General features: G+C 32.0%; 1 protein-coding gene across 1 annotated transcript; it reads left to right on the top strand.

Annotated features, from left to right (window-relative positions):
• Positions 1 to 2145: 2145 nt before the first annotated feature.
• Positions 2146 to 4080, top strand: LOC7469189 (uncharacterized). The gene is made up of 2 exons (XM_002307431.4): positions 2146 to 3126; positions 3819 to 4080. Exons 1-2 carry the CDS (start codon positions 2285 to 2287, stop codon positions 3877 to 3879), a joined length of 903 nt encoding a protein of 300 aa, XP_002307467.2. The 5' UTR covers positions 2146 to 2284; the 3' UTR covers positions 3880 to 4080.
• Positions 4081 to 12099: the final 8019 nt, after the last annotated feature.

The following is a 12099-nucleotide window of genomic DNA, read 5'->3' as shown; positions in this document are numbered from 1 at the left end:
TAATTTTATCTTTATTTATTGTTAATGATTTTTTTATCATTAATTTATACAAATAATTATTGATTTATTTAGTTAGATATATGCATAATTATTTTTATATATTTAGAAAATATTCTTTTATATATAAAAAAAAATACGTTGACAAGATATGCATGTTCAATTTTTTTATTAAAAAAAATAAAATAAAACGCAAATCGAATGACTAGTTTTAACTTTTAACGTGTATTGAGTATAGCGGAAGATTTGAAGTGTATCTATTACCTAACAACCCTGGAACGGTAATAAGTGATGGATTTTGCGTGTTTGAGCACCAGTAATTGATTAGGCTCCCTTTACACTAGAGTGAAGAGAAAGGCATGACAGGAAGAAGACGGTTTTTTTCTTAAAAAGAATACACACAAAGAATTAAAAAGCCGGACATGATCAACCTTTGCTTTATCTTATCACATCAGTTCTTGTTAATGTCTGCAAACGAAACAGAAAGATGTCAGGCTGGTAGGGAGCACTGGTCTTACTGCACCTTGGCATCTGGCTGCCTGAAGGCTCGATGGATCTCCTAATCACTGAAGGAAACCATGAGGGTGCATGGGAGCCTGAGACTACAAATTCTATATATGTCTAATTCAAATATATTTCTTGGCACAGAATTGCTAGGCAGTAATGACAAAGTCATCCATCGAACTCAGCTACGAAACGTCAGGTTCTTGCTGGGATTCTGGAAGGAAAACTAAGCGCCCGATGGTTGTCGTTTTTGTTGAAGTTTTTTTCCAATCTAACCACCAATTTAATTCTATAATCTAGAAGAAAAGGATCTTTAGCTATCTTGACTTAGATATATCCCGTTGGAGCTCTGGCAACTCCAAAATTCCAACCCCAAGTCTTGAGCTGATAACAACAGAGAAAGCTCTGGCAACTCCAAAATTCCAATCCCAAGTCTTTGAATACACTGGTGATTTTCCTTTCGAAGATGCGGAGAACACCAATAAATTACCCTGGCCGTTGAAGACAAGGTATCCATAATTGCCAGTATATATCAATATTAAATGGTAGCACGAGGGCATGCTCATCTATTAAAATATGGTGCCAGCTAACACTAAAGCATTCAATATATCTCCTTGGGTGTGTAGATTTTCTCTCTCGACCTCACAGGTGTGTGGTTGATCTCTAGCAAAACGGCAAATCCAAAGTTAAATCAAAATTTAATTCTAATACTTGCACTGAAAGATCAGTTTACAGTAAAAAAAAAAAAGTTATTTAAGCGCCGGCATTTGAAAGTCCATTGAACCTCGACTAATCCGGTCAAGCCGAATTTACTTATAAAAAAATAAAACTTTTTTAACGATTATTAACCAGATTCGGATTCGAAATCTTATTTAAAAAAATACCTAATCACTTGAACTACCCAAGATTGATTTCTAGTAGGATAGATATTGATGAAGGAACTTTACTAAGGCGTAAAAGAGATTTAAAAAGCAAAGGAAAATGAGTATATAAAAGTGATATTAAAGATAACGAGGGACACTATAAAATAAGAGAGTGATACCTCCAAACTTGCGAACGGTCGAGACCCACTCAGACATTATCATTGCAGAAGGGAGCGCATGTGCTTTTTGCTGTTGTCTCTTTAGCTTTTCTTTCATTTTTTTCTTAGCTTTCAGAAATATATGATACAATAAACAACAAATCATCAATAACGATAACCCTGCTCGCAATCACACTCCCCTTTCTTTTTGTCTCCATTATTTTACTTAATGTGCAAACCAAGACTATATGATAAATAATGGACATGAAAAGATAAGGTCAAATTACATGAAAAAAAGGCTACACAGTACCCCTCCCCAACATAAAAATCAAAGTGAAGGTCCTCAAAGACAAGAATGATAAAAATATCTCATAAATTTCAGTTCTACTGGAGATTTATATGGTCGTTAACTTCAAGACTCGTGGAATTAGTCAAAATGAGTATAAGCTGACCCGGACATCCGTGTTAATAAAAAAATAAATAATAAGAGAGGGAATGGACCGTGCTAACGTATCATCTAGAAAACATTGACTTTTGTGAGCCTTAAGCCGTAACCAGTTAACACATACATACCCTCATGAATCACCACTTGTTAATTAAAACTTACCTGCAAAGAAAATGACATATTGACTATCAAGGGTCGATGATGATATTACCCCCCATACCCAACTCCCTTCAGCCAAACAAACCACAATCACTCCCTTTCCTCTCCTCTCTTCCATTCAATTTCTCCCTAACAACAACAGCAACAAAAAAAAAATCATGCTAAACCCTGGCACAGAATCGCCCGATGACCAAGTCCATTCAGGTGACAGATATAATAGTAATGGTATCCTAAGTTATGGTGTTTTATCAAGAAAAACAGCAGATAACTATGGCAACTACCAGGGTTGGAATAGCATGGGGATATTTGGAGCTCAAAGAAAGGATGTACAAGCTGAGGAGTCTGGGGTTTGCTCACCTCCCTTGTGGAGGACTAGTCCACCGAGAAGCCCCCAGCATCGCCAAAATCATTACCGGAGTCTTTCTCCATCATCAAGGACTCAAGCTATTGCTAGAGGCCAAAAGGAGCTCATGGAGATGGTGAGTAGAATGCCCGAGGGATGTTATGAGCTATCTTTAAGAGATATTGTGGAGCAGCCAATGGTGGTTGCTGATGCTAAAGAAGAAAGTTTTAGCGAAGATAGGAGCATAATCAATCAAGGAGATATGCATATATTAAGAAGGGAACAAGAGAAAAAGAAGAAGAAGAAGAAGATTGAAAAAAAAGTGCATATGAATAGAAGTGGAAGCTCAATTAATGAAGGGTTTCTTCTGAAGATGGTTTTTCCAATTTCTTTTGGTTCAAGAAAGAAGAAAAAAAATAATAATAGTAATCCTCCGATCATCAATAACAGTTTAAGAGACGGAAGGGTTTCTCCGAGGCCTTTGCTATATGATAATGGATCTGAAAAAAGCGCCGATGAAGAGTGGTGGAACAATAAATTCCCAGAATCTAGGGACAGTGAGAGTGGTACTGCATTGAGTAGCAGTAATAGTGGAAGTTCAAAAAGCAGCGGCAGCAGCAGCGGCAGCAGTAGAAGTAGCAGCAGAAACAGCAGCAGGTATATTGCCATGGATGAAATTTTTGTTTAATTGCTTATTTCGTTAAAAACCTTATTGCAAAGTGACAAAGGTACACAATTTTCCTGATTTTACCCAAGGGAAGGGAGTCTAATCTAAAGATGGTGTTTTTTAGTAGTAAAAAGGCCAGACTCAACTAAATTTGATCTGCGATTTCCTTTGTTAAATAAAATGAAGATCATATTTCCAATTCTAACTCACTTAAATCCTAGATCAAACGCTAGGAGTGTTTTTCTGGAGAACTAGGAGGATGCTAGGAGAACTTGAATGTAACTACTCTGACACGAAACAGGGGAATCATGGCAGGAACAGAACCTTATATAGAGCTGTCCTTTAATAAACAAAGTAATTAATCAATGGTTTTGAAATCAGTTCGTGCACTATAAAGTAAAATTTTGTATGGAATTCTTCTTGTGTCGTCTAACTAAAAAGCAACAGCCCACCGGTCAAAAGTCTTTGCTGAGGAAACACAATAATGACAAATAGAAAAATGAACCACACAAGATTTCCATGTAACTTTCTGTTCTGTCCAAACCCTTTAACTCAGCCAGGACTAGGAATTTAAGATTGTGTGTTTCTTTTTGCAGCTGTAGATAAAGAGAAAGCAATTAATTTTGAGTCTATGATGTCCAAATGTTTTGTTTGTAACTTGGGGTTCTTGATTGCAATGCAGGCGCGGAAGAGGTGGTTGCTGGTCTTTCATTTTTGCCAAGAAAGGCAAAGCAGCAAAATGAATATATGATCCGTCTTGTGTAAATTAGACTGGGTGTTGCACGTAATGTTTTTGCTATCCCTCTGCAAATAATGTTGAAATATCTGGCAGAATATAAAAGATTCTAATGGCAGCTAAGATTTCCAGCAATGTATATCCTTGCTTGCTGATGCTTCAAGTATCTGCTACGAATTTTATTTATTTATTTTTATTTCAGTTTCTATACCGACTTGCATACCATGTTTGAGTGTGGGTAATGAAATAATATTTTTATTTCGTCCTTTTCAATGCTTTTTTTATTTTTGTCTTTTTTGGTTTTTGTTACTTTTTATGAATTAATTTTTTTTTTCAATTTCATTCTTTAATAGATTTGTTTATCTCGGTTTTATAATTCAGGTCATAAATTTAACGGGTCAACATAGGTTTCTTTTGTTATTTTTTTAGTTGAATTTTTTTTTTTAATTTCATTCTTGAACATTTAGTTGATTTGGAATTAGGTTTCAGAATTGTTTTTAGTTTGTTTTCTATAAAATTATCTCGATCTTAATACTTAGGTCACGGGTTAACCCAAATTGACTCGGGTTTTTTTATATATCTTTTGTTTAATTGATTATTTTTTTTCAATTTCATTCTTCAACATTGACTTGATTAGAAATTAAGTTTTGTAATTTGTTTTGATTTGTTTTCTTTAGAGTTATTCTAGTTACATAACTTGGGTTTCAGCCGCGCAGATGTGACAAGTTAACCCTAGTTAACTTGAGTTGTTTGTTTCTTGGGTTTTTTAATTTATTTTTTTATTTTATCCTTCAACATTGGGTTGATTAAGAATTGAGTTTCATAATTTATTTCAATTTTTTTTCTATAGAGTTATACAGGTCCCACGATCCAGGTCGCAAATTTGACAAGTTAATTAGATCGATCTAATATATTTCCGTCTCAATATTTATATAAAAAAAGATGTTGTCTTGAAATATTTTTAGTCAAACAATGTTTCTAATGGTCATCGGAGTCGTCTTTAGACCAATCACGTTGACTGAGTCATATAAAGTTAACATTCGCAAGGTTTAGTTTTTTTTTTCTACTAGAAAACATGTTAGCAACACCTTGATTTTTTTCCTGTTAAATAATTGATCTAACCACCAAAACAACACATGCTAATGATCTAGTTCAAGTAAAAAATAGGTTGGCAAAAACCAAATCCAAGCCTTATCCCAAGGTGAGTGCACTTGTGTGGATTATTCCTAAATTATTTAAGCTCATTTATGACTCCTTAACTTTACACTACATATGCAACATCTCACATCGAAAGAAGAGTGTCCAGAGTCAGGGCATATTAAGGCAGTTGGTACTTAACCTTGTAGGACGTGTTTTGGGGCCTGTGGGCTGCCAGGAACAAAACCGTGAGGTGTGGAAGCCGGGTTGGGCTGAGTCATAGCGGACAATATTCTGCAAAGGAGAGTGAGTCAAGCCTTACAACATAAACTACAAAACAATCTTGTATTTTTTTTTTTTTTGGGTTTCACAAAAATATACCAATAATAGGTTCTTGAGATCAATTTCTCATTGACATATAATTTGTTTTAATTATACTAATGCTCTATGTCAAAGAACTTTTGTTGAAAAATAATTTCAAACAAAGTTTCTATCCTAAAAATGTGTGAAACTTACTTTTAATTTGACCTCAAATATTCCAATTAACCATTGTTTAAAACATTTTTTTTCTAACATTAACAAAAACTAAAAGGTGTGGGGTTTTTACTGTTGCCCCACACCTTGTACACACAGACTTGGGAGCATTGCGGATTCGCAAAATGCTCTGTTTTTTTTTCATTTTAATTCTTGAACTTTTTTTCTCTTCAATTCCAACATTTAGTGATCAAATTAGTGACTAATTTCTTATATTTTGTTATAGAAAAACACAATTAAAAAATTGAGAACCAAAGTTTAAAGCATGACCAAATGATGTGACCAATCTAAAATTTGCACAAAAAAGTTCTTTTTTGTCCCCTTATTTTCTGTTTTTTTTTTATCATAGTCCCTTTAGTTTTTGAAAGTTTTGTTTTGGTCCAAAACTTTATTTTTCTCATTTTTTAGTTGTTGGTTAGAGAGAGAAATTCAATGGAAAATAGTGGGGAAAAAAAAAAGAATCATCGGTTAGTCACATTCCAGCTATGAAAAAGTTTTATTCTTGGTGTCAATGAGTTCTATTCGACGAGAGAACCTACCTTAAGCTACTTTTTTCTCTTTAATATTGTTGGAAAAGATAAATCAGGGTTGAGAGAGAATTTTATTATATTTTTAGATGAATTTAGGCTTATTTTGAGCTGATTTATTGATTCATTCACATTATAAGGATGCTTTTTTAGGTGAAAACAATGAAAAATAAATTTTTTGGTAAAGAAAATCCTTTGGTCTGATTTTCCAACCACTCTCTAGTGGTCAGAAATTGGACAGGCAAATGACACATCACCTATTCTTTAGAGAAATAAATAAAAATAAAGGAAAAAAAAGGTTAGGTGTGCATGACTTTTTCTTTAATGGGCTTGATGAACCCTAGCCACATGATTTTTTCAAAAAAAATTTAATTTGAATTAATTAAAATAAATAAATAAATTAAATGTGTGTGAGAGGTGCTCGACCCATTAGGCATTCAATTTCTATTGAGATTAATTAAAATAAAAAAATTTAAAAAATAGAATTGTTTTAATAAAATATTATGTAACTTTTTACTTTGTTTTCAAATATTTTCAATTAAGATTATAACATGATATTTTCTTCGTGAATTTTATTTAATCGCTTTTATGTACATGCTTATTTTTATTATTTGATTAAATAAAAAAATTAATTTTAAAAAAATAAAGTTATTAAATACACTCAGATCCATAATTCTTGTTGTGAGATCAAATATCTTGATCTATATATATAATTTTTTTAATTTAATTTTAGCTACTTATTTTTTATCAGATATAATTTCTGATCTACTCATTTAATTAAAAGTATGAAACCAGTTTTGAATTTTCTTAATGTCAAAAAAACACAATTGAAAATGCTAGCACATTCATTTTTCTTAGTCCAACCACAATGAAATGCGACAAACTTACTAGTTATGTCCTATAAATTGTATTTATTTAAAACGTGGCCAATAAAATAAATAATAAAATGACTTTTATTTTATTGTTAAGGTTGCCTTAGCTAAGAGTTTGCCTAATTACCTGTCATCATAATTGACGGGCACATTTCAGCATAATTTGAGTTTCTCACTTTTCTAACATTATTAATAAAGCATTTGTAGAAAAAAAAGTCATAATTAGCTGCATGACGTTCGTGATAGTGTTTTGAACATTCTAGAAAGTTGTACACTTCTGCCATTCCAAAAATCAGGAAACCATTTTTTTTTATTCCCATTCTTTAATATTTATTTTTTTTAAGAATCTGGGTTTGGGATTCAATATATTTAATGAGAAAATCAGGAAAATATTTTTTTTTTTTTTATCTTTCTACATCAATCTTTATTTATTGATTAAAAAGATTGAGCTCAAAAACCCACCATACATATAATGATAATAACAACAATAATAATAATTATGATAATTATAAGAAAATATTATTTTTTAACTTAAAAATATTCAAACATTATTAAATATAATTTGACTAAAAAACTTCAAGATGATTTTTTTTATCTAATATTAAAATAATAACATATTAAATTAACTCGGGTCAACTTGTATTAACCTATCAAATTTGTGACCTTAGTTATAAAATCATGATAATCCCATATAAAATAAGTTAAAAAAAATTATGAAATTCAATTCTTAATTAATCTAATATTGAATTATAAAATTGAAAAAAAAATCAATTAAAAAAATGACTCGAGTTAACTTGTTAAATCCATGACATAAGTCATAAGATGAGGTTAATCAAATAAAAATTAAATCAAAACAAATTATGAAACCTAGTTCCCAATTAACCCAATATTGAAGAATAAAATTGAAAAAAAAATCAATTTAAAAAAGAACCCAAGTCAACCCGGTTTAACTCGCTAAACCCATGATTCGGGTTATGATTTCGGGATAACCTCATATAAAAAAACAAACCAAAAAAATAATTTGAGTCAACCCGAGTTGCTCTAATAAACCTGCAATTTGGGTCATTAGATTAGGATAACTCTATATAAATCAAATTGAAAAACAATTATGAAGCACAATGCCTAACAAACCCATTATTGAAAAATAAAATTAAAAAAAAGTCAATTTATAAAAAGAACACAATAAACCGATCCAAGTCAACCCAAGTTAACTTATAAAACTTGTGATCCGGGTAATGAAACATGAATAACTTAATATAAAGTAAACAAAACAAATTATGAAACTTAATTTCAAATAAACTTGATATTAAATAATGAAATTAAAAAAAAGAAACAATTAAAAAAATTAAAATCAACCGAATTAACAATAAAAAATTTGTGAAATTTAAGAATAAAAATTTCTAATCAATTAAAAATTTAAGGATAAAAAAATATAGATTCAAGAAAAAAAAGTAAAAAAAAAAAACACATAATATCATTTTGTGAAATGATGCTTAGTGGAAGCATTTGTAGTTTTTGTTAATAATAATAATAATAATAATAATAAAGTAAAAGTATTAATTTATAAAATGGAATGGAAATTTAGGAATGTGTACATCAAACAGTTGGATAAGTAGGAAGATATTTTTGTACAAAAAAAACAGAACAAATTTTCTTGTCATGTAGAAGTTGTGCCTATTAGATGTCGGCTATGATTTGTTAGCAAAGGCTCTTCGTTTAGGTACGAGTATTTTAGGTTTGGATTAATATTTATTTAAAAAATAACTAAATTGATTTTTAAAAAAATTTAAAATAAAAACTGGTTTAAACCAATTTAGTTTTAATTTAATTTGGTTTGGTTTATATAGTTACAAACCGATAAAACCGGGAAAAAAAAAACTCATATTCTTTTTTTTTTAGTTTAACGTGGATATCCGGGCTAACTTGCGCGCATCTCGACTAATCTCACGGGCCCTGAAGTTAACGACCATGTAAGCCTTCAGTGGCCATCATATGAGCAACCACAGGGCTCGAACCTGAGACCATAGAGAGAGCAAACTTCTTGATCCCAAGCTCTTACCACTAGACCACCACCAAGAGAAGGTAATACTTGTGGAGATTGGTTAGCTATATTGCAAGCTGATTTGGAGCGTGGCAAGATCCTTTTAGAAACTGTACCGTAAGGACTTGTGCCTCTTTTGTGGGCTGAGTAGTGATTACATAAGATACTCAATTTCTTAGAGTACCTGTTGTGTGGCTTGGGCCTGTGGGCTTGAAAGAATTTCTTAGAATATCTGTTGGCTTGGGCCTGTGGGCTTGAAAGAGATACTTGAACTAAATAAATGAATTTCTTAACTCCCCTCTCAATTCCAGACTCTAACTTCTAACATTCCACGCAATCACGGAGTTAATTTCATTAGTATAGTCCAATCACTGAGCTAATTTTCTCTAACTAGGATGCACGCCAATTAAGTGATTTATACAGGAGTTGGCATATGAAAATATGCCAAGGCATTGTCCATAATTTTTCATGGGCCAGACCCAAACAATGTAACAGATAACTTGGTTGTCTATTGTTTGTTGTTAGGCCATGCTCAAACAATATAGTGGACAACCTGGCCATCCGCTATTTGTTATCGGGTCAAACCAAGATAAGATGTCGGGTATGACTTGGTTCTATACCTTCCATCATAATTTTAATAGTCTCTTGAAGGAAATATTCCATGAGAAATTGGATTCTATCTAAGGATGGAAAGGAAAATGGATCATCATTAAGTATACTAAATTGATTTTACTACCTAGTAACATGAGAAATGGGGGAACTTTGCGTTGTGGAAAGTTCTAAGAGGAGAGTACAATGCGGTGCCCTCATTGACTGGTGTAGAAAGACTATTATATAATCAATTACAATGTAGCCTTAATTGGTATAACCCTGTACTTTTAGCAAAAGAATATTTCTTGGAGTGAAATGAATAGGGTATGAAGATATTTTTTTCTTGTTTGCTTTTTCATCATCAAATGATGATTGATATTTTTGAGGTTTTCAAGTTTTAAATTTTATGATATAGGGTGCTTTCTTCATTATTATCAATACAATTATTTTTATTGTATTAGTTCTTTAATTGTTAAGATTTTCTAGGTTTTGAAAAGTTTTGAATGAGTTTAACCCGTAGTACAGTGAAAGTGAGAAAAAGTTTTGATCCGATTATGGGATTAGACTGAAATTTTACTAGATTGTTCTAAAGGCTTAATTATATAGGGTAGCTAGCTTGCCAACTATTTTCCATTAAAACCCAAACTAGACCTATAAGATATTGTTTCAAAATCTTTTTTATTTTTCTTGTTGTTTTTTGATTGTTTTCCTATTTAGATTAGGACTTTCAATTTAATTATAATTTTACTAATTAAAATATTTTTTCTTGTATTTATACAATTTTGTAGGCTATTTTCCAGAAGACAATTTATGAAATAAACCTTCTAGAGTATAACATAGTAGTTTTTCTCTATAGTTAAAGACTTTAACCTTATGCTTAATAACTTTAGTTTCTTTCTCCATTGTAAATTAGTGAATTGAAAAATTCTTAAAGAAGAACTATATATTCATTATCGTAACTCTTTTTTTACCCCTTTTTCAATCACTTTTACTTTATTATTTTGTTTTCAAATAGAAAAAAAATGCAAAACATATAAAAATATCCAAGAAAAATGCTTCTTAGTGCAATTCATCCAATTCTTAGTCATTTCATGATTTTGACCTTTCTCATTTCTCATTTTCTTGTTAGTGAATTTTCAAAGGTTGGAATATAAAAAAAATTCAAAAAGAGTGGAAGAAAAAATGGTGACATTTTTCTCTTTTTCTTTCTTTTATCCATAACAGAAACAAAAAATCCTTTTTTTTTTCGCTCCATCATGTTTGTTTTCTCATCAGAACAAGCCAAAACTTAAGCTTTTTCTCACTCTCTCTACTATTATAGGACTAATTGTAGCTATAAATCCATCCCTAACTCACATGACCTTCTACAAATCAAGCCAAAATGCACCATTTCCATCATTTTGTTATTTGCTTCAAAATCAAGCCATAAAAACACACATTGTCATTTAAGTTTTTACCTAAAAAAGAGCTAAAAGGAAACCCTTTCAAACCATTTCTTATGCTACAGATGTTATACAATCTTCCATAAAAACACAACTCATGTATCCTCTATTATTGCTGTAAAAGAGGCAAAAAACCACACGATTATATCCATTATTCCTGTCGCACGTCATAAAAATCCGCGCGGCATCGGCTGGCGATTTTTTCTGTTGTTATGTTTTGATTTCCTTGGTTCGTTGGAGTCGCCACCTAGTAATTTATTGAAGGCTACTAGGAAACCGGATGTACTGGTCTTGTCAGAGATTCGCGGGTAAGGGACTGGTTGTGGTTAGGGAAGGTATTAGCACCCCTAACACACCCTACCTGAGGTAAGCTGCTTTGCGAAATTAATGTGTTTAAAGAAGTTTTAATAATTGTTTTTTCATCGGATATTAGAAATACAACTTACGTATAAGTTAATAATTCTTGACCGTGATCCAATCAAAATATTAAATTCTTCTTTAATCTTTGCAATTTTATCATAACAAACATATGTAAAAAATAAAACAAATCTAAACACATACATTCACTTTTACTATATTTTTTTGTTTCTTTTCTTTTCTTTTCTTTTTTTTGGTTACATCCAAATTTACAACATACAAACAAAAATCCAAACTAAACAAATATTACATTAATCAATTTGAAAATTACAAAATAACCCCTCAAAAATCCATAACAGTGCTGGAAGGCCCTTCTGGAAAAGCATGAACAGTGGCGGCGCGTCTTCCCACGCGCCTCTGCCACTGGCGGCGCGTGGGTTCACGCGCCGCCTAAAAAACAGGCAGCAGGGGAGATCCTCCCTTCTTCCTCGCCGGCGGAGGCTGCTACCTCTACCTGCAACGGGAAACACAAAAAAAAAGGCCACAAACAGTTGATTTTAGATTTGTCTTTCTCTGTTTTTTAGATCTGCATTTCTCCCTTCTCCTTCTTCGGATCTGCTTCATTGCGGGTCAGCTGTTATGGGTTTCATCTCCTTCTACTCTGCTCCGGGTGGCAGATCGGGCGGCGCTGCTGGCTGATGGTGGATCTGTGGCCGGGTGTGGACG

Source organism: Populus trichocarpa, chromosome 5 (genome assembly GCF_000002775.5).
Source record: "Populus trichocarpa isolate Nisqually-1 chromosome 5, P.trichocarpa_v4.1, whole genome shotgun sequence".
Classification (NCBI taxonomy): Eukaryota; Viridiplantae; Streptophyta; class Magnoliopsida; order Malpighiales; family Salicaceae; genus Populus; species Populus trichocarpa.
The sequence above is the reverse complement of the archived record's forward strand: the minus strand, read 5'-3'. Positions and strand labels throughout refer to the sequence as shown.

Excerpts from the sequence above, each read along its gene's own strand:
- LOC7469189 (XM_002307431.4), top strand. The coding sequence starts at position 2,285 with ATGCTAAACCCTGGCACAGAATCGCCCGATGACCAAGTCCATTCAGGT. Across the intron at positions 3,127-3,818 it reads AGCAGCAGAAACAGCAGCAG|GCGCGGAAGAGGTGGTTGCT; the intron begins GTATATTGCCAT and ends ATTGCAATGCAG.